Source organism: Coregonus clupeaformis, chromosome 12, assembly GCF_020615455.1.
Source record: "Coregonus clupeaformis isolate EN_2021a chromosome 12, ASM2061545v1, whole genome shotgun sequence".
NCBI classification, from domain to species: Eukaryota; Metazoa; Chordata; class Actinopteri; order Salmoniformes; family Salmonidae; genus Coregonus; species Coregonus clupeaformis.
This window is the reverse complement of record NC_059203.1, coordinates 32212618-32236327: the sequence shown is the minus strand read 5'-3', so window position 1 is coordinate 32236327 and position 23710 is coordinate 32212618. Positions and strand designations below refer to the sequence as shown.

The 23710-nt window shown below is 44.0% G+C and overlaps 1 protein-coding gene across 1 annotated transcript in view; it reads right to left on the bottom strand.

Moving 5' to 3' along the window:
* The window catches only part of LOC121551550 (plexin-A1-like), a 347386-nt gene that overhangs the window by 199200 nt on the left and 124476 nt on the right, over positions 1-23710 (bottom strand). Inside the window, exon 4 of the mRNA XM_045223805.1 lies at positions 7492-7632. Coding sequence (XP_045079740.1) covers positions 7492-7632 — 141 coding nt within the window. The remainder of the gene's footprint in view (positions 1-7491; positions 7633-23710) is intronic.

Below are 23710 nucleotides of genomic sequence, written 5' to 3'. Positions count from 1 at the left end.
AGGTCCTGGATGGCAGGAAGCTTGGCCCCAGTGATGTACTGGGCCGTACGCACTACCCTCTGTAGTGCATTGCGGTCGGAGGCCGAGCAGTTGCCATACCAGGCGGTGATGCAACCAGTCAGGATGCTCTCTATGGTGCAGCTGTAGAACGTTTTGAGGATCTGAGGACCAATGCCAAATCTTTTCAGTCTCCTGAGGGGGAATAGGCTTTGTCGTTCCCTATTCACAACTGTTTTGGTGTGTTTGGACCATGATAGTTTGTTGGTGATGTGGACACCAAGGAACTAGAAGCTCTCAACCTGTTCCACTACAGCCCCGTCGATGAGAATGGGGGCATGCTCAGTCCTCTTTTATTTCCTGTAGTACACAATCATCTTCTTTGTCTTGATCACGTTAAGGGAGAGGTTGTTATCCTGGCACCACACGGCCAGGTCTCTGACGACCTCCCTATAGGATGTCACATCGTTGTCAGTGATCAGGCCTACCACTCGTCGGCAAACTTAATGATGGTGTTGGAGTCGTGCCTGGCCATGCAGTCATGGGTGAACAGGGAGTACAGGAGGGGACTGAGCACGCACCGCTGAGGGGCCCCTGTGTTGAGGATCAGCGTGGCAGATATGTTGTTACCTACCCTTACCACCTGGCGGCGGCCCGTCAGGAAGTCCAGGATCCAGTTGCAGAGGGAGGTGTTTAGTCCCAGGGTCCTTAGCATAGTGATGAGCTTTGAGGGCACTATAGTGTTGAACACTGAGCTGTAGTCAATGAATAGCATTCTCACGTAGATGTTCCTCTTGTCCAGGTGGGAAAGGGCAGTGTGGAGCGCAATAGAGATTGCATCATATGTGGAGCTGTTGGGGTGGGATGCAAATTGGAGTGGGTCTAGGGTTTCTGGGATAATGGTGTTGATGTGAGCCATGACCAGCTTTTCAAAGCACTTTATGGCTACAGACGTGAGTGCTACGGGTCGGTAGTCATTTAGGCAGGTTATCTTAGTGTTCTTGGGCACAGGGACTATGGTGGTCTGCTTGAAACATGTTGGTATTACAGACTCAGTCAGGGACATGTTGAAAATGTCAGTGAAGACACTTGCCAGTTGGTCAGTGCATGCTCGTAGTACACGTACTGGTAATCCGTCTGGGCCTGCGGCCTAGTGAATGTTGACCTGCTTAAAAGTCTTACTCACATCGGCTACGGAGAGCATGATCACATAGTCATCCGGAACAGCTGATGCTCTCATACATGCTTCAGTGTTGCTTACCTCGAAGCGAGCATAGAAGTGATTTAGCTCGTCTGGTAGGCTTGTGTCACTGGGCAGCTTGCGGCTGTGCTTCCCTTTGTAGTCTGTAATAGTTTTCAAGCCCTGCCACATCCGACGAGGGTCAGAGCCGGTGTAGTATGATTCAATCTTAGTCCTGTTTTGACTCTTTGCCTGTTTGAACGTTCATCGGAGAGCATAGCGGGATTTCTTATAAGTGTCCGGGTTAGAGTCCCGCTCCTTGAAAGTGGCAGCTCTACCCTTTAGCTCAGTGTGGATTTTGCCTGTAATCCATGGCTTCTGGTTGGGGTATGTGCGTACGGTCACTGTGGAGATGACATCATCGATGCACTTATTGATGAAGCCAGTGACTGATGTGGTGTACTCCTCAATTCTATCGGAAGAATCCCGGAACATATTCCAGTATGTGCTAGCAAAACAGTCCTGTAGCTTAGCATCTGCGTCATCTGACCACTTCCTTATTAACCGAGTCACTGGTGCTTCCTGCTTTAGATTTTGCTTATAAGCAGGAATCAGGCGGATAGAGTTATGGTCAGATTTGTCAAATGGAGGGCGAGGGAGAGCTTTGTACGCGTCTCTGTGTGTGGAGTAAAGGTGGTCTAGAGTTTTTTTTTTTTTTCCTCTGGTTGCACATTTAACATGCTGGTTGAAATTAGGTAGAACGGATTTAAGTTTCCCTGCATTAAAGACCCCGGCCACTAGGAGCGCTGCCTATGGATGAGCGTTTTCCTGTTTGCTTATGGCCTTATACAGCTCATTGAGTGCAATCTTAGTGCCATCATCGGTTTGTGGTGGTAAATAGATAGCTACGAAAAAATATAGATGAAAACGCTCTTGGTAAATTGTGTGGTCTACAGCTTATCATGAGATACTCTACCTCAGGCGAGCAAAACATTGAGACTTCCTTAGTATTAGATGTAATACACCAGCTGTTGTTTACCTTACAAGGCACCCCCGACCTATGTCCACGATATCTATGTCTCTTTCTCATGCAAATGATGGGGATTTGGGCCTTGTCGGGTGTCTGTAGAATATCCTTTGCGTCCGACTCGTTGAAGAAAAAATATGTGTCCAATACGAGGTGAGTAATCACTGTCCTGATATCCAGAAGCTATTTTTGTTCATAAGAGACGGTGACAGAAACATTATGTACAGAATAAATTACAAATAATGCGAAAAAACACACATAATAGTACAATTGGTTAAAGGGCTGTAAAACGGCAGCCATCTTCTCTGGTGCCATCCTTGTCACGGATGGGCTATTGCAGCAGACGACCACATCAGGTTCCACTCCTATCAGGTAAAAACAAGAAGTGACTCCAGGGGGCATGCAATTACCAACACTGGACAAGAGGAGTGGAAAAACATTGCTAGGAACATGACGGTGAGTTCAGTTTACTTGAGTGGTTCACGCAGTCCTCAGACCTCAACTCAATAGAGCATCTTTGGGATGTGATGGAACGGGCTGTAAGCGCAGCATGAATGTATCGCCATCCAATCTGCAGCAACTGCGTGATGCCATTGCGTCAGCATGGACCAACATCCCTGTGGAACGTTTCCGACAACTTGTTGAATCATTTCCCCGAATAATTCAGGCTGTTCTGGAGGCACAGGGTGGTCCAACCCGGTACTAGATTGGTGTACCTAATAAACTGGCCATTTGACTGTTTATCACACTAATATACCCAGAGCTATATCTTGAGTGTTTGTGTGTGCTGAGTGAATAGCTCAGAGCACTACACATCTTTACTGTCCAACCAACACTAGTTTCCTCTCTCTCAATATTAATAGTTTACCTAATTCCTAGCTACCTAACACAACAAACTGATACACTTTGTATTTCGGTCAGGATTTAGGCCCACATCCTAACTAATTCCGGCAGGTATAGTACCTGACTTCAGATGCAGCCAACAGCAAGTATTTCCCCAGGAACTTTACCTTTTCTTTGTTTGCATTGAGGTGATGTTTGGAGCCAAGCCTGCTGCTGCTAATGAGGTTGGCTGGTGGCCAAATATCTGTGGGTTCAAACCCATTGATGTACAAGTTACCCCCGGAGACAAGAAACTACTTTGTCAAAAGGCGGTTTACACCCCGACCAACAAGAGCCCAACAGGATAGAGGCTGGGTCTGCGCTGTGTCTTTTGTGCGAGCAGTTTTGGGGATTCGACCCCGCAACCTGGGGATAATAGTGATGCTCTTGCCATTGGAGCTGGGTCTGAGGAGTAAGAGAGAAATTGTGTGAGTACTGTCAATGTGTGGCCAATGCTAGGAGACCAGGAGAGAGCTTATATTATGGTTTGGAGTGAGAATTATCATTGAAGAGGATAGACAATAGCCAGCCCACACACACACACACACACACACACACACAAATGTACTCACAAAAACAGGGGTATACACGGTGTGCGTGTGTAAGTGTGTGCGTGTGTGTGTGCATGTGCATGAGTTCGCAGGTCATACGCATGAGCAACGACAAATACTCTTGACCGTGAGTAAGGCAACAAGAATCCCAGTCTTACAGCCCAGTGACTTTGCTAAACAATGAAACGAAGATAAGGAAGAACTGCAGACCAGTGAGTTCACTGAACATGGATTATAAGACAATGGCAGATACTTTTGTTCAAAGTATTTTCTATGAATGGAAATAGAGAAAGAGAGCATTGCAGAATTGCAGTTCAGTGTCTTGGCTGATCTAAGACAATGTTTGAGGCACAATTCTCTGACAGATATTGTATAAAAATATCTCATTATGTTAAAGCTTCTCTGTCCATCTCTTTTTTTAAATGTGTTTCCTTTGATAGTAATTGTCTGCTTTCTCCACTTGACAAATGGCTAATTTGCCCACAATATGACTATTTTCTAAATGACAGCTCATTCAAAGAAACAATGAAGACAGCAGCTGATATTTATGTAGTCATACTGTCTTGGCTGCCTTCAGTCCATGGCTGTTTGACTAGGACTGTCTCCTCATGGTTCATGCATAAGTTCATGCGTGTGCACGCACACACGCACGCACACCTTCTGTCAAATTTCCCCCTCAATAATCATGAGAGTCACACCCATAAACCACTGGGCCATTTTACCACACCCCTAAAGAGAGACTCAGAGCAGGGTTCCTGTGTGTGTGTGTGTGTGTGTGTGTGTACACGTGTTTAACTACACTTGTGGAGACCAGAAGTCCCGACAAGAATAGTAAACCAAAAAAAAATTGACATTTTGTTGGTCCCCACAAGGTCAAATGCTATGTCTAGGGGGTTTAGGGTTAAGATTATAATTAGTGTTAGGGTTAGATTTAGGTTTAGGGTTAGGAGATAGTTAGTTTTAGGGTTAGGAGCTAGGGTTAGGTTTAGGGTTAAAGTTAGGTTTTTGGGTTAAGATTAGGATTATGGTTAGGGTTAAGTTTAGGGTTAGGGAAAATAGTATTTTGAATGGGACATCCTCACACACTTATGTCTAACCGGCGAGGGAGAGGAGAGAGCTTTTGCGCGAGAGTGAGAGGAAGAAAGGGAGGGAGAGAGAGAAGAAGGATGTGTATGTGTGTATCAGAAAGAGTGGTGTGTGGTTAAGGGGGTAGGTTATATGGTATATAACAGGGATTCATAGTGGGGTGGCATTAACATGCTCAACGACTCAACCTAAACCCTGAAACTAGCACTCTACTTCCATCCCTCTCCTCTACTTCCATCCCCCTCCTTCCACCCAAGATCCAATTCCAGAATATTCCACAGCTATCTCACACAGGGCAGTAGAGGGAAAAGAGGACGGAGGGTGAGAGAGAGAGAGACGGAGGGTGAGAGAGAGATAAAGAGAATGGAGGAAAAGGGTGAGCTTGAATAAGAATGGTTAAGAGAGAGAGGGAGATAAATATATTTTTTTAAAGAGAGGGTAGAGAAAGATGTAAAAGGGGTTAAAAAGAAGGGTTAAATCGTGGGCCTGTTCAGAGGGTGGCCCTCAATTTGGGCTTAGAAGAAAGGGTGTCAGAGAGAGAGAGAGAGGGAAAAGAGGAGAGGTGCAAGCTGAGTAGCTGAGACATGGACTTAAAAAGAGGGAGGTAAGGGCACGATGGTAATAACTTCTATCCCACAGAGAGGTACCCCCGACCCCCTTCAGCCCCCCTCTGCTTAACCCACCTGGTCTCTGTTAATGACCTGTTAATGACCCACCTGGTCTCTGTTAATGAGGATCACATCATTTTCGGGGGGCACCAATAGGATCTATATGTGCACCAAGAATGTGCACCAATAGGATCTATATTAGGACCCATTCCCCTCGTGTGTGTGTGTGCGACATGGGTGACCATGGTTTGTGGGGACGGTGGGTGGTTTGTGGGGACGGTGGGTGGTTTGTGGGGACGGGAAGGGTGAGTGTGCGTGTGTGTTAATGAGGCATTGTTAGCCCCCCCCTCTCCCGCTGACACCTGCCAGAGTCTTTACTTAGACACGCTGTCTGAGGTGTGTGTGTGTTCATGTGCAATACATATTTGTCTGCGAGTTTGATGTGCTGGAGCGAGTGTGTGCATGTGAGCGTGCTTTTCTGCATACAGTGAGGGAAAAAAGTATTTGATCCCCTGCTGATTTTGTACGTTTGCCCACTGAAAAAGACATGATCAGTCTATATTTTTAATGGTAGGTTTATTTGAACAGTGAGAGACAGAATAACAACAACAAAATCCAGAAAAACGCATGTCAAAAATGTTATAAATTGATTTCATTTTAATGAGGGAAATAAGTATTTGACCCCTCTGCAAAATATTACTTAGTACTTGGTGGCAAAACCCTTGTTGGCAATCACAGAGGTCAGACGTTTCTTGTAGTTGGCCACCAGGTTTGCACACATCTCAGGAGGGATTTTGTCCCACTCCTCTTTGCAGATATTCTCCAAGTCATTAAGGTTTCGAGCCTGACGTTTGACAACTCAAACCTTCAGCTCCCTCCACAGATTTTCTATGGGATTAAGGTCTGGAGACTGGCTAGGCCACTCCAGGACCTTAATGTGCTTCTTCTTGAGCCACTCCTTTGTTGCCTTGGCCGTGTGTTTTGGGTCATTGTCATGGTGGAATACCCATCCACGACCCATTTTCAATGCCCTGGCTGAGGGAAGGAGGTTCTCACCCAAGATTTGACTGTACATGGCCCCGTCCATCGTCCCTTTGATGCAGTGAAGTTGTCCTGTTCCCTTAGCAGAAAAACACCCCCAAAGCAAAATGTTTCCACCTCCATGTTTGACGGTGGGGATGGTGTTCTTGGGGTCATAGGCAGCATTCCTCCTCCTCCAAACACGGCGAGTTGAGTTGATGCCAAAGAGCTCGATTTTGGTCTCATCTGACCACAACACTTTCACCCAGTTCTCCTCTGAGTCATTCAGATGTTCATTGGAAAACTTCAGACGGGCCTGTATATCTGCTTTCTTGAACAGGGGGACCTTGCGGGTGCTGCAGGATTTCAGTCCTTCACGGCGTAGTGTGTTACCAATAGTTTTCTTGGTGACTATGGTCCCAGCTGCCTTGAGATCATTGACAAGATCCTCCCGTGTAGTTCTGGGCTGATTCCTAACCATTCTCATGATCATTGCAACTGCACGAGGTGAGATCTTGCATGGAGCCCCAGGCCGAGGGAGATTGACAGTTATTTTGTGTTTCTTCCATTTGCGAATAATCGCACCAACTGTTGTCACCTTCTCACCAAGCTGCTTGGCGATGGTCTTGTAGCCCATTCCAGCCTTGTGTAGGTCTACAATCTTGTCCCTGACATCCTTGGAGAGCTCTTTAGTCTTGGCCATGGTGGAGAGTTTGGAATCTGATTGATTGATTGCTTCTGTGGACATGTGTCTTTTATACAGGTAACAAGGTGAGATTAGGAGCACTCCCTTTAAGAGTGTGCTCCTAATCTCAGCTCGTTACCTGTATAAAAGACACCTGGGAGCCAGAAATCTTTCTGATTGAGAGGGGGTCAAATACTTATTTCCCTCATTAAAATGCAAATCAATTCATAACATTTTTGACATGCGTTTTTCTGGATTTTTTTGTTGTTATTCTGTCTCTAACTGTTCAAATAAACCTACCATTAAAATGATAGACTGATCATTTCTTTGTCAGTGGGCAAATGTACAAAATGAGCAGGGGATCAAATACTTTTTTCCCTCACTGTATGTGCCAATGTGCTTTACTGTGTGTACATGCATTTCTGTGTGTGCATGCCTGTGTGCATCTGTCTTACCTGTTTGTCGGAGAGTGTGTAGATGTGTTGGAGGTCAGGAGAGAAGAGCAGGTCTTGGAGGATGGGGCTGGAGCCATCACTCACAACCAGGTTCTCATAGAGCAGAGCTGGACGCGTGGGACTCACTGAGTTAACCAGGATCTAGACAGAGACACAGAAAGATGCAGGTTACATAATTGTCCAGTGGTCCTGTGTAGCTCAGTTGGGTAGAGTGTGGCACTTCCAACACCAAAGTTGAATTGCCGCTAGGGTCACATAACATGTATGCACTCACTGAGCTATACGTTGCTTTCGATTAAAGACAAATGTGGTTGGATTATTGTGAGAACAAAAGTAAAAGCTATGCTCCTATAGGAGATCTATGGTCCTATGTGATTTGTTAAAACAAGTCCCAAGTGTAGCACTTTTGTTAACTACACTATACCAGAGGTTATATCTGGATAGGAGTGATTCATCACCAAACCAAGCCAAAAGAAAGATCATGATTTTGGGGAATTTAATTAAATGTAATCCATAGAATGGTCCTTTGAAGGAAGGATTGTTGAGACATATTTGACATTTGTATCATACATTTTGACATTGTAAAAGGAGGCCTGGGTAAGACCAACACGTCATAAATACAGTACCTTCAGAATTCACACCCCTTGACTTGTTGCACTTTTTGTTGTGTTACAGCCTGAATTTAAAATGGACTGTCACCTGCCTACACATAATACCCCATAATGTCAAAGTGGAAACAAGCTATACAAACTTAGTTAAAGGGTTTTCAGTCTGCCGTGAAGCGTTCATCCATGTATACGGGTAAGAGTCTAGCTACATTTTCAGATATTATATGTTTCTAATTTAGTCAGAAAGTAATTTTCATTGAAAGTGAAAGCGTACTGTTAGCTAGCTAGCGAACATGTGCTTGCTACCTAACGTTATGTGCATGATCTGTCTAGTAATATTATTTGTATCTCAGAAACCCATTTGCATTTGCTAGTTATAGCCTAATGTTAGCTAGCTAGCTAACATTGAATATAGTTGGTTAGCATTAGCTACCTGCAGATTCATACTACAACATTTCATGCATGGTGGCCAGCTATGACAATCTGTTTGTTTGTTAGTAGTATGGGTTGGGGTTATGGTTCATTGTTTAGCTAGCTAGCTACATGTCTAAACAAAAGACTCCACTTCAGCAGATGATTACATGACCCATCAAGTTAGCCCGGTGTTTCTGCGGCTGATTACGGCCATCTATTGTATTTCATGAACATGTGTACATGTCTAGACATTAGTGACCCATCCACTTAGCTAGATGTGGCTGGGGGTTATAACATTTCTTGCAGATGGCCCCTCAATTTAGACAAGTGTGTCTGGGTAAGCATCATCTAACAATTATAAAATATTTGTATCTGGACATTTTCTATTTTTGATATTGCTATTATGCAAACGTGCAAGTAACCATTTCACTGTTCCGTTTACACCTTATGTATCCTGTGCCTGTGTAAAACAAACTTGTATTTGATTTGATATAGTGTGAAAAACAACATGACCTGCACCAAAGTCAGATTAGGATATAGGCCAAGGACTAGAGCGTATTTTTACCTGGAGTTCGTCCTTAATGTAGGCTACTACTTTCACCACTTTTAGTCTTGAAATGGTTGATTGTTTACTACACTACTCTGTTTAGCACATGGCCTCACATGTCAATCCCTAAAGAGATGGGTGGGGATAAGGCTTAAGAGGGTGTGAACGAAGCTGAATAGGTGTAGACAAAGAGCTCTCCAGTAGCTGTACAAAAACATTCATGGCCATTTTCGCAAAAGTGGCGTTACAAGTTTATCAACTTTCTAAGCAGAATTACTTTCCTTTGTTCCTCAACTGCAGTGTATGATATAAAATGTTTAGTCATTTAGCAGATGCTCTTATCCAGAGCGACTTACAGTTAGTGAGTGCATACATTTTCATACTGGCCCCCCGTGGGAAACGAACCCACAACCCTGGCGTTGCAAGCGCCATGCTCTACCAACTGAGCTACAGGGGACTACCATTTTGTAGCTCTGAGTCTCTACATTTATCCAATGTAAAAAACAATTTCAAATTTTGCAACATAAGACCAAATCGAGGTGGTCAGTCACATATTTTCAAGCATAGTGGTAGCTGCATCATGATATGGGTATGCTTTTCATTGTTAAGGACTGGTGAGTTTTCAGGATAAAAAATTAACGGAATGGAGCTAAGCATAGGCTAAATCCTGGAGCAAAACCTGGTTCAGTCTGCATTCCACCAGACACTGGGAGATGAACTCACCTTTCAGCAGGACAATAACCTAAAACACAAGGCCAAATCTACATTGGAGTTGCTTACCAAGTAGACAGTGAATATTCCTGAGTGACCGAGTTACAGTTTTGACTTAAATCTACTTGAAAACCTATGGCAAGACCTGAAAATGGTTGTATAGCAATGATCAACAACCAATTTGAAAGAGCTTGAATATATATATATATATATATATATATTTTTTTTTATAATAAATGGGCAAATATTGCACAATCCAGGTGTGGAAAGCTCTTGGAGACTTACTCAGAAAGACTCAGCTGTAATCACTGCCAAAGGTGCTTCTACAAAGTATTGACTCAGGTGTGTGAATACTTATGTAAATTAAATATTTATGTATTTCATTTTCAATACATTTGCAAAAACTTCTAAAAACAATGTCTTCACTTTGTAATTATGGTGTACTGTGTGTAGACAGGTGAAAAAAAACTAAAAAATATATCCATTTTGAATTCAGGCTGTAACACAAAATATGGAGTATGTCAAGGCACTGTATGCCAACTTTATACTTTTACATACAAATGTTAAATACAGTGCATTTGGAAAGTATTCAGACCCCTTTACTTTTTCCACATTTTGTTACGTTACAGCCTTATTCTAAAATGGATTATGTTTTATTTTTCTTCACATCAATCACATCAATCTTCACATCAATCTTCATTGCCCACAATGAAAAAGCAATAATAAAAAATGGAAATATTACATTTACATAAGTATTCAGACCCTTTACTTAGTACTTTGTTGAAGCACCTTTGGCAGCAATTACAGCCTTCTTGGGTATGACGCTACAACCTTCACACAGTTGTATTTGGGGAATTTCTCCCATTCTTCTCTGCAGATCCTCTCAAGCTCTATAAGATTGGATGGGGAGCGTCGCTGCACGGCTATTTTCAGGTCTCTCCAGAGATGTTCGATCGGGTTCAAGTCCGGGCTCTGGCTGGGCCACTCAAGGACATTGAGAAACTTGTCCCGAAGCCACTCCTGCGTTGTTTTGGCTGTGTGCTTAGGGTCATTTTCCTGTTGGAAGGTGAACCTTCGCCCCAGTCTGAGGTCCTGAGCGCTCTGGAGCAGGTTTTCATCAAGGATCTCTCTACTTTGCTCCGTTCATCTTTCCCTTGATCATGACTAGTTTTCCAGTCCCTGCCGCTGAAAAACATCCACACAGCATGATGCTTCACCGTAGGGATGGTGCCAGACTTCCTCCAGACGTGATGCTTGGCATCAGGCCAAAGAGTTCAATCTTGGTTTTATCAGACCAGAGAATATTGTTTCTCATTGTCAGAGTCCTTTAGGTGCCTTTTGGCAAACTCCAAGCGGGCTGTCATGTGCCTTTTACTGAGGAGTGGCTTCCGTCTGGCCACTCTACAATAAAAGCATAATTGGTGGAGTGCTGCAGAGATGGTTGTCCTTCTAGAAGGTTCTCCCATCTCCACAGAGAAACTCTGGAGCTCTGTCAGAGTGACAATCGGGTTCTTGGTCACCTCCCTGACCAAGGCCCTTCTCCTGCGATTGCTAAGTTTGGCTGGGTGGCCAGCTCTAGGAAGAGTCTTGGTGGTTCCAAACCGCTTCCATTTAAGAATGATGGAGGACACTGTGTTCTTGGGGACCTTTAATGCTGTAGAAATGTTTTGGTACCCTTCCCCAGATCTGTGCCTCAACACAATCCTGTCTTTGAGCTCTACGGACAATTCCTTCGACCTCATGGCTTGGTTTTTGCTCTGACATGCACTGTCAACTGTGGGACCTTATATAGACAGGTGTGTGTGTGTTTCCAAATCATGTACAATCAATTGAATTTACCACAGGTGGGCTCCAATCAAGTTGTAGAAACATCTCAAGGATGATTAATTGAAACAGGAAGCACCTGAGCTCAATTTCGAGTCTCATAGCAAAGGGCCTGAATACTTATGTAAATAAGGTATCTGTTTTTTCATTTTATACATTTGCAAACATTTCCAAAAACCTGTTTTCACTGTCATTATGGGGTATTGTGTGTAGATTGATGAGGATCATTTTAATTTTTTTATCCATTTGAGGAAAAGGCGTAACAAAATGTGGAAAAAGTCAAGGGGGCCGAATACTTTCCGAATGCACTGTATGTCAACAGTCCTTCCTCATCGCATATCATTTTTTGCCGAAATGCATTCTGGGCAAATATTTGTAATACTATATTGACAGTAAAAGTAGCAATTAAATTAGACAAGGGAACAAAATTCCTACCTTCATTGTCAATAACTCTATTTGCTCATATTCCTGATGAAGATTGTTGGCAAGATCACTGGTTTAAGACCACAAAATCAACCTAATCTGCTAAATAATGCTGTTAATAAATCTATATTGAAAATAGTTTCAGATTATTTAAAAAAAATTAGGTACACACTTCCTATCTGGTATCAGTTGTTTTAAATTTGGACTGGGGTATTTTTTTCACCCAATCAACAACAGCAAACGAGCGATGGAGCTAAGGAAGAAGAGCGAGATAGAGAGCAATATAACAGGAGGGAAAGGGGGGGAGCGAGAGAGTAAAGGAGGGAGGGAGGAAAAGGGGGAGTTTGAAACACATAAGCAACATTTGCCTAATTGAATCAAACCAAGCTATTCTCCTGAGCAGACACAGAGGGAATCTAATAATCTAGGTGGTGGTGAGGAGAGAGACGCGTTTAACAGGTTACAGGTTTCTACCAGGGCAGGGAGACCATCGATAAAATAGCCTGCATGCAACCAGGAGACGGTCAATAATTATCGCTACGGTTTTTCAATTGTGTATTTCTGACATCAAGTGTCTGTTGGTTTCAGAGAATATGTAGGGGGGAGCAAAAGCTCAATGGTTCCAATTGAAAATAACTTGATAATTGTAGAGAAAGGAAGAGAAGGATAGTGAGAGGCAGAGGCTCCCTGTCTAGACATAGTGTATATGACACTGAGCTGTCTGTCGATTAATCCCAAATACACGACTCCCATGTTCACCCTCATTGTGAACTCCTTTCAAACACACCCGGTAGGACTAGATAAACACTGAGGGAGTGATAAGGCACTTGCTGTCAGTATCGAATGAAAGCTGCCACAGTGAATGCTTCAATATCAACTCACCCCTGTAACATGACATGCATATTGTGCAACAAAATCCAGAAAAATGCATGTCAAAAATAGTTTGCATTTTAATGAGGGAAATAAGTATTTGACCCCCTCTCAATCAGAAAGATTTCTGGCTCCCAGGAGTCTTTTATACAGCTAACGAGCTGAGATTAGGAGCATACTCTTAAAGGGAGTGCTCCTAATCTCAGCTTGTTACCTGTATAAAAGACACCTGTCCACAGAAGCAATCAATCAATCATATTCCAAACGCTCCACCATGGCCAAGACCAAAGAGCTCTCTAAGGATGTCAGGGACAAGATTGTAGAACTACACAAGGCTGGAATGGGCTACAAGACCATCGCCAAGCAGCTTGGTGAGAAGGTGACAACAGTTGGTGCGATTATTCGCAAATGGAAGAAACACAAAATAACTGTCAATCTCCCTCGGCCTGGGGCTCAATGCAAGATCTCACCTCGTGGAGTTGCAATGATCATGAGAATGGTGAGGAATCAGCCCAGAACAACATGGGAGGATCTTGTCAATGATCTCAAGGCAGCTGGGACCATAGTCACCAAGAAAATAATTGGTAACACACTATGCCGTGAAGGACTGAAATCCTGCAGTGTCCGCAAGGTCCCCTTGCTCAAGAAAGCACATATACAGGCCCATCTGAAGTTTGCCAAAGAACATCGGAATGATTGAAAAGAGAACTGGATGAAAGTGTTGTGGTCAGATGAGACCAAAATCAAGCTCTTTGGCATCAACTCAACTCGCCGTGTTTGGAGGAGGAGGAATGCTGCCTATGACCCCAAGAACACCATCCCCACCGTCAAACATGGAGGTGGAAACATTATGCTTTGGGGGTGTTTTTCTGCTAAGGGAACAGGACAACTTCACCGCATCAAAGGGACGATGGACGGGGCCATGTACCATCAAATCTTGGGTGAGAACCTCCTTCCCTCAGCCAGGGCATTGAAAATGGGTCGTGGATGGGTATTCCAGCATGACAATGACCCAAAACACACGGCCAAGGCAACAAAGGAGTGGCTCAAGAAGAAGCACATTAAGGTCCTGGAGTGGCCTAGCCAGTCTCCAGACCATAATCCCATAGAAAATCTGTGGAGGGAGCTGAAGGTTCGAGTTGCCAAATGTCAGCCTCGAAACCTTAATGACTTGGAGAAGATCTGCAAAGAGGAGTGGGACAAAATCCCTCCTGAGATGTGTGCAAACCTGGTGGCCAACTACAAGAAAAGTCTGACCTCTGTGATTGCCAACAAGGGTTTTGCCACCAAGTACTAAGTCATGTTTTGCAGAGGGGTCAAATACTTATTTCCCTCATTAAATTGCAAATAAATTCATAAAAAAATGTATGTGTTTTTCTGGATTTTTTGTTTTTTTTGTTATTCTATTTCTCACTGTTCAAATAAACCTACCATTAAAACTATAGACTGAGCATGTCATTGTCAGTGGGCAAACCTACAAAATCAGCAGGGGATCAAATACTTTTTTCCCTCACTGTAGGGGTGCATCTCAATAGTCTAAAGTGGTTCCCTCTTCTCGTCTACTTTTCTTCATCTGATTCAAGCTTCCAAAAACATAGAAAAATTGACAGTTTATCATTAAGTGAGCGCTTGGACATTCAATATTTAAAACCAAATTATTTAAGAGTATGAAATGGACAGCAGGTATAATTTCTGCATTTGACATGCCTTTTTTACCCTATGAATGTGACTGAGATATGTCCCAAATGGCACCCTATTCACTAAATAGTACACTATGGGCCCTGGTCAAAAGTAGTGCACTACATAAGGACTTCTCTGGGTGAATGTTCAATGGATGAGTCCTAGACTAGAGGCAACATTTCAGGTTCTGTCCCAAATGGTACCCTATATAGTGCACACTACTGAGGCAACTGGTAGACTGTATGTCTATGTGTGTGAGTGTGTGTGTCCTCAGTCCTTGCTATGGGGCTGCTGACAGTCTGGTTCTCTGTAGGTGTTAGTTTAGGGAGCTGCATGGCGTCCCAAACTTCTTTGATTTTACAAAAGGAGGTGGGGAAGGTAGCTAGCTCAGGAACCCCACACAAACTTGCAGAAACACGTTCACACAGAGAAACCACACACACACACACCTAACAAACTTGTGCACACACATTTCTCCTAACCCCTGCAATCCCCTCTCCTGCTCCCCTGACTGGAGCACAGTCTTGACATAACTGGGTCTTTTCATGCATTATGGCAGCTCAGGCACATTCCACCCTTCGATATTACAAAGGGTGGGAGATGAAGTGGAGAAGTGGAGATGTGGCACGACCCGCTCTGAGAGGAACAATGGAGACCGAAAGAGGAGAGGAAGAAAGGAGTGAATGGGAGAGTGGTGGTAATTCCAGTCCCCTGTACAAGAGGAGAGAGGGTGACTGATGGCTGGCGTGAGCCCTCGAAGGGAGACAAGGAAATGCAATGCAACATCTTATCATATCAATAACGCCTTTTCAACTGAAGGGAACCGACTTGTGGATATGAACATGGGAGGGAGAAAAGCAAGTGTGAGAATAACTGTGCATGTTCCATTTGTGCTTTGGCTGCACATGACTCAGTCCATAGCTGCTTGATGTGTCACAGCTGGGTATAGTGAGTCACAGCTGGGTATAGTGAGTCACAGCTGGGTATAGTGAGTCACAGCTGGTTATAGTGAGTCACAGCTGGTTATAGTGAGTCACAGCTGGGTATAGTTTACACTAGGCGTCTGTCTATATGATGCTGTTTGTCTGTCTATATGTACTGAGCTGATTGATGCTGTTGTTGAGCCATGGAGAGAGATGAGAGAGAGAGAGGACAGAGAGAGAGAGCGAGCGAGCGACAGCTTTAGAGTATAGGGTTTATAGAGGGCTCAATGTACATCAAAAGGATCCCCTCTTACCCAACACCATGTGGAGAGGGTGATTGCACACACACGTGACGCGTGTCACCAACACAGACATAAATATGTTTGCACACCCACATATAAATATGTCCACAAACACACACACACTCTTTCTTCATATACAGTAACAGTGAAAAGTTTGGACACACCTACACATTGCAGGGTTTTTGTTTATTTTTACTATTTTCTACATTGTAGAATAATAGTGAAGACATCATCACTATGAAATAATACATATGGAATCATGTAGTAACCAAAAAAAGTGTTAAACAAATTAAAATATATTTTATATTTGAGATTCTTCAAAGTAGCCACCCTTTGGCTTGATGACAGCTTTGCACACTCTTGGCATGATGTCAACCAGCTTCATGAGGTAGTCACCTGGAATACATTTCAATAAACAGGTGTGCCTTGTTAAAAGTTAATTTGTGGAATTTCTTTCCTTCTTAATGCGTTTCAGCCAATCAGCTGTTGTATACAGAAGATAGCCCTATTTGGTAAAAGACCAAGTCCATATTATGGCAAGAACAGCTCAAATAAGCAAAGAGAAACGACAGTCCATCATTACTTTAAGACATGAAGGTAAGTCAATACGGAACATTTCAAGAACTTTAAAAGTTTCTTCAAGTGCAGTCGCAAAAACCATCAAGCGCTACGATGAAACTGGCTCTCATGATGACCGCCACAGGAAAGGAAGACCCATAGTTACCTCTGCTGCAGAGGATAAGTTCATTAGAGTTAACTGCACCACAGATTGCAGCCTAAATAAATGTTTCACAGACTTCAAGTAACAGACACATCTCAACATCAACTGTTCAGAGGAGACTGTGTGAATCATGCCTTCATGGTTGAATTGCTGCAAAGAAACCACTAGTAAAGGATACCAATAAGAATAAGAGACTTGCTTGGGCCAAGAAACACGCGCAATGACACATTCAATGGCACATTAGACTGGTGGAAATATGTCCTTTGGTCTGACGAGTCCACTTTTGAGATTTTTGGTTCCAACCTCTGTGTCTTTGTGAGACGCAGAGTAGGTGAACGGATGATCTCTGCATGTGTGGTTCCCACCGTGAAGCATGGAGGAGGTGGTGTGATGGTGGGGGTGCTTTGCTTGTGACACTGTCTGTGATTTATTTAGAATTCAAGGCACATTTAACCAGCATGGCTACCACAGCATTCTGCAGTGATATGCCATCCCATCTGGTTTGGGCTTAGTGGGACTATCATTTGTTTTTAAACAGGACAATGACCCAACACACCTCCAGGCTGTGTAAGGGCTATTTGACCAAGAAGGAAAGTGATGGAGTGTTGCATCAGATGACCTGGCCTCCACAATCACCCGACATCAACCCAATTGAGATAGTTTGGTCAACCCAATTGAGATGGTTTGGGATGAGTTGGACCGCAGAGTGTAGGAAAAGCAGCCAACAAGTGCTCAGCATATGTGGGAATTCCTTCAAGAATGTTGGAAAAGCATTCCAGGTGAAGTTGGTTGAGAGAATACCAAAAGTGTGCAAAGCTGTCATCAAGGCAAACGGTGGCTACTTTGAAGAATCTCAAATATTAAATATATTTTGATTTGTTTAACACTTTTTGGGTTACTACATGATTAAATATGTGTTATTTCATAGTTTAGATGTCTTCAGTATTATCCTACAATGTAGAAAATAGTAAAAATTAAAAGAAACCCTTCAATGAGTAGGTGTGTCCAAACTTTTGACTGGTACTGTATATGTCCGTGGCCTTTCACATCCGGTGTGGGTTAAAAGGTCACTAGCTGTACAGTAGTAATCCCAGATCCACAGTAACATGGCCAGACTCTTAAAGGAGCCACAGTAACACGGCTAGGGCCAGACTCTTAAAGGAGCCACAGTAACACGGCTAGGGCCAGACTCTTAAAGGAGCCACAGTAACACGGCTAGGGCCAGACTCTTAAAGGAGCCACAGTAACACGGCTAGGGCCAGACTCTTAAAGGAGCCACAGTAACACGGCTAGGGCCAGACTCTTAAAGGAGCCACAGTAACACGGCTAGGGCCAGACTCTTAAAGGAGCCACAGTAACACGGCTAGGGCCAGACTCTTAAAGGAGCCACAGTAACACGGCTAGGGCCAGACTCTTAAAGGAGCCACAGTAACACGGCTAGGGCCAGACTCTTAAAGGAGCCACAGTAACACGGCTAGGGCCAGACTCTTAAAGGAGCCACAGTAACACGGCTAGTGCCAGACTCTTAAAGGAGCCACAGTAACACGGCTAGGGCCCTTAAAGGCCACACACACACACTCATTAGACAACAGTTGGATGTATTCATTTTCACATCTCTCAGGCTTTGCCAGCTATTGTTTGTGTGTGTGTGTGTGTGTGTGTGTGTGTGTGTGTGTGTGTGTGTGTGCCTCAAGACAAGCACAGGGCCAAGCACACACACACACACACACACACACACACACAAGGCCCTCTCCACCGCCGAAGTGGCAGCACTAACCGTTTTGGCAGCAAATTAAGACTATCCTTCAGCATTACGGCTTTTTCTCCACATGTTCCCCGTAAACAGCTCTTCATCTCCCTCTCCATCTCTCCTCCCCCCTTCCTTTGCATCCCTACCTTGCTCACTCTGAAATTAAATGCCCCCGCCGCCGCCGATAAGTATGTGTAGTGAGTCATTCGACGCAGCGCATTTCATCTTCCAATGATAGCTAAGTCACACTAACTCAATCGTCGACATGCATGCTGCACACACACACACACACACACACACACAGGAGAGAGAGATAGTGAAACAGAGAGCGAGAGATGGGTAAAGAGAGAAAGAGAGAGCGAGCGAGCGGGAAAGAGAGGGAAAGAGAGAGAGATGGGATTTTAAAGACGTGTTTTACAATGCATAATTTCAGAGCACAGCCAAAAGGAATTCCAGCACACAGACAGAATATAGTCTCCAAATTGGTGCATGTTCTATATTACTGAAAAAGAGTCAGGCACGCGTACTGTATGCACACTTACCATGGAACACCAGTGGGTGCTATGCTAGCAGCTATGCTAACTGGGCTGCCTTAGAAACAAGTGGGTGCTATGCTAACAGCTGGCTGGGGTCCCATAGATAATTAGTAGATGTTATGCTAGCTGCTAGGCTAGCTGGGCTACCATAGAGAACCAGTGGGGGCTACGCTAGCAGCTAGGCTGGCTGGGCAACCATAGAAAACCAGTGAGGGCTACGCTAGCAGCTAGGCTGGCTGGGCTACCATAGAAAACCAGTGGGGTGATGCTAGCTGGTCTGGATGCTAGGCTAAATGCCAGCTAGGCTATGTGGCCTTACCAGAGTCAGGAAAGTGAAACCATAATAATGTAGATTGGGCAGAGCCGCAGAGGCATCGAGGGGCAACAGATTAGACACCACTATTTACATTGGTACCGTTAGAGAAAACACAGGCATAGGACGACACACTGGCACCGCTCGCTAAGTGTGTTATTGGATGCATGCACATGAGAAAAGAAAAACAAGACATGACAATCCACTTCAAATCTAGCTCACACACATTCCATAGGTAATGCATAGAAATACAGTATCATAGAGTGGAATGGATACTACCTAGATCAGTAATGACACATTCATAAACAAGTGTTTCTAGATGGGAGCATAGAGTGAGATTGGTACAATCTAGATCAGTATTACCTGAGGGGCTGCAATATAATTAATGCATCTCAATGGGGTCTGCTCTCTGTGTCTTCTTTAGGGAGTGGTGTGTGTGGTGATTACATGGCCACTGTTGTGTCTAATAGCTCTAAGAGAAGCAGAAGTATGTTATGCTGCTACAGAATGGCATCCACACTTTTCCCAGGAATGCTGATGGATGCACAGGAAAAACAGGTGGATGGAGTGGAAAAGAAGAGAAGAGGAACAGGACGAAAAAGGAACGGGAGAAGAATGCAACATTGTTTACCACTGCATGTGTTGCGTGTTCAGTACAGCACTCTTGTTTTGATCAACCCAAGTGGGCCAAGCCAGGGCAAAACCACACCTCAGCATGCACCATGCCAAACAAACTCTGGCCACTTTTTTCCAACTCTCTCCCTGCTCAATCGTTTCTCTCCTCCACGCCTCTTTTTTCCCTTCTCTCCCTCTCCTTTGTTTCGCTCTCCTTCACCGTCACTCTCCTCTTTCACTCCCATTCTCAATTATTCTTTCTCCATCTCCCTCTTTCTTTTCCTCTTTCCCACTCCATCGACTCCCCAATAAATGTTTCCCTCCCCCAGTCTTCCAAAAACACGGGGGGAATAATCCCGACAAGTGTGAAAATCACAGCCAAAGAAAACAGAGCGAGAGAGATGGAGAGCGAGACAGCGAGAGAGAGAGAGAGAGAGAGAGAGAGAGAGAGAGAGAGAGAGAGAGAGAGAGAGAGAGAGAGAGAGCGAGAGAGAGAGGGTGAGAGATGAGAGCGAGAGAGAGAGCGATGAGAGAGCGAGAGAGAAATGAGAGTGAGAGAGAGAGCGATGAGAGAGAGATGGAGAGAGAGAGAGGGTGAGATATGAGAGAGCGAGAGAGAGAGAGAGAGAGAGAGCGAGAGAGAGAGAGAGAGCGAGAGAGCGAGAGAGAGAGAGAGAGAGAGAGCGAGAGAGCGAGAGAGAGAGAGAGAGCGAGAGAGAGATGGAGAGGAGGGGAAAAACAACGAGAGCAGCCAAAACGGAAAGAGAGGTCAATAAAGTAGTATTATACGGTGCGCTATAAATTTGTGCTGTGTGTGTTTATTTTTACCTCTATCTTGCTCTTGCTCTCACTCTCTACGTACCTCCTAGCTCAAGGTGTGGTTACAGCAACAGAAGGAGAGAAAGGCCAAGGGGGTGAAGGAGGCGTATGGTTTCCCGGATGATTCTGACTGGGTTGGCATTTACCCCGGGATTGGATCACAGAAAACAATGGAGGAGACACATTCCTGACATGATCGCCCTAATCCAGCCCTTCATGGAATTTACTGTGTGTGTGTGTGTGTGTGTGTGAGAGAGAACGTGTGCTAGCGTGAGAGAAAAACAGGGAGAACGGAAGACAGCGAATGAGAAAGAGATGAAGAATTCAAAATAAGGAATTTGAGCCCACTCGACCCTAAAGGTCAATTTTACTGCATATGTTTTCTCAGTCCAGAAAGCTTAATATGATTTCTTATGCTAAGAGGTGGAGAGTGATAAAATGGATGGCTAAGTTTGACATTGTTGTTCAAATCTTGAGCCCATAGGAATATCATCAAGCAGTCAACCCCAAGTTAAACCACAGCAAAAGCACCCATGAGGGACAAAAGACAGAGACACACCAACATATGCATTAGTTATATTAATGACGACGTAGTAATGTAGACTGACACACACGCTTGTCATTGCTATGTCCTCATTAATATAACTAATTAATACTTCGGTGTGTGTGTGTGTGTGTGTGTGTGTGTGTATCCATACTTTCTCCAAAACACACACACAAAAGTAAATTATAAAATTTTGAATAATTTCTTAACCCCCCCCCCAAATTTTTTTTTTTTTCCAACAATTGTTTACAGACAGATTATTTCGCTTATAATTCACTGTATCACAATTCTAGTGGGTCAGAAGTATACATACACAAAGTTGACTGTGCCTTTAAACAGCTTGGAAAATTCCAGAAAATGGTGTCATGGGTTTAGAAGCTTCTGATAGGCTAATTGACATAATTTGAATAAATTGGAGGTGTACCTGTGGATGTATTTCGAGCACTACCTTCATACTCAGTGCCTCTTTGCTTGACATCATGGGAAAATCAAAAGAATTCAGCCAAGACCTCAGAAAAAAACATTGTAGACCTCCTCAAGTCTGGTTCATCCTTGGGAGCAACTTTCAAATGCCTGAAGATACCACGTTCATCTGTAGAAACAATAGTACGCAAGTATAAACACCATGGAACCACGCAGCCGTCATACCGCTCAGGAAGGAGACGCGTTCTGTCTCCTAGAGATGAACATACTTTGGTGCGAAAAGTGCAAATCAATCCCAGAACAGCAGCAAAGGACCCTGTGAAGATGCTGGAGGAAACAGGTACAAAAGTGTCTACGTCCACAGTAAAATTAGTCCTATATCGACATAACAAGGACATAACTCAGCAAGGAAGAAGCCACTGCTCCAAAAATGCCATAAAAAAAGCCAGACTACGGATTGCAACTGCACATGGGGACAAAGATTGTACTTTTTGGAGAAATGTCCTCTGGTCTGATGAAACAAAAATAGAACTGTTTGGCCATAATGACCATCGTTATGTTTGGAGGAAAAAGGTGGATGCTTGCAAGCGGAAGAACATCATCCCAACCTTGAAGCACAGGGGTGGCAGCATCATGCTGTGGGGGTACTTTCCTGCAGGAGGGACTGGTGCAATTCACAAAATAGATTGAGGAAGGAAAATTATGTGGATATATTGAAGCAACATCTCAAGACATCAGTCAGGAAGCTTGGTCGCAAATGGGTCTTCCAAATGGACAATGACACCAAGCATACTTCCAAAATTGTGGCAAAATAGCTTAAGAACAACAAAGTCAAGGTATTGGAGTGGCCATCACAAAGCCCTGACCTCAAGCCTATAGAAAATGTGTGGGCAGACCTGAAAAAGTGTGTGCGAGCGAGGAGGCCTACAAACCTGACTCAGTTACACCAGCTCTGTCAGGAGGAATGGGCCAAAACTCTCCCAACTTATTGTGGGAAGCTTGTGGAAGGCTACCTGAAACGTTTGACCCAAGTTAAACAATTTTTATGCAATGCTACCAAATACTAATTGAGTGTATGTAAACTTCTGACCCACTAGGAATGTGATGAAAGAAATAAAAGCTGAAAGAAATCAATTCTCTCTACTATTATTCTGACATTTCAAATTCTTAAAATAAAGTGGTGATCCTAACTGACCTAAAACATGGAATTTCTACTAGGATTAAATGTCAGGAATTGTGAAAAACTGAGTTTAAATGTATTTGGCTAAGGTGTACGTAAGCTTCGGACTTCAACTGTGTATATATATATATATATATATATATATATATATATTTTTATATTATAAGATATTTTTCTTGGACCATCCACCACCACCCCTCTTCGGAGGACAAAAATAAAAACTTTGCTTATTGTTGCTTTTTCTTTTGTTGTGACATGTACATTTTACACACATGGCACTTTTTCTCTGTCACGTCTGTCACATGTGCTCAGTGTGAACCTGCTTTCATCTGTGAGGAGCACAGGGCGCCAGTGGCGAATTTGCCAATCTTGGTATTCTCTGGCAAATGCCAAACGTCCTGCACGGTGTTGGGCTGTAAGCAAAACCCCCACCTGTGGACGTCGGGCCCTCATACCACCCCCTTCATGGAGTCTGTTTCTGACCGTTTGAGCAGACACATGCACATTTGTGGCTTGCTGGAGGTCATTTTGCAGGGCTCTGGCAGTGCTCCTCCTGCTCCTCCTTGCACAAAGGTGGAGGTAGCAGTCCTGCTGCTGGGTTGTTGCCCTCCTACGGCCTCCTCCACGTCTCCTGATGTACTGGCCTGTCTCCTGGTAGCGCCTCCATGCTCTGGACACTACGCTGACAGACACAGAAAACCTTCTTGCCACAGCTCGCATTGATGTGCCATCCTGGATGAGCTGTACTACCTGAGCCACTTGTGTGGATTGTAGACTCCGTCTCATGCTACCACTAGAGTGAAAGCACCGCCAGCATTCAAAAGTGACCAAAACATCAGCCAGGTAGCATAGGAACTGAGAAGTGGTCTGTGGTCACCACCTGCAAAACCAGTCCTTTATTGGGGGTGTCTTGCTAATTGCCTATAATTTCCACCTGTTGTCTATTCCATTTGCACAACAGCATGTGAAATGTTTTGTCAATCAGTGTTGCTTCCTAAGTGGACAGTTTGATTTCA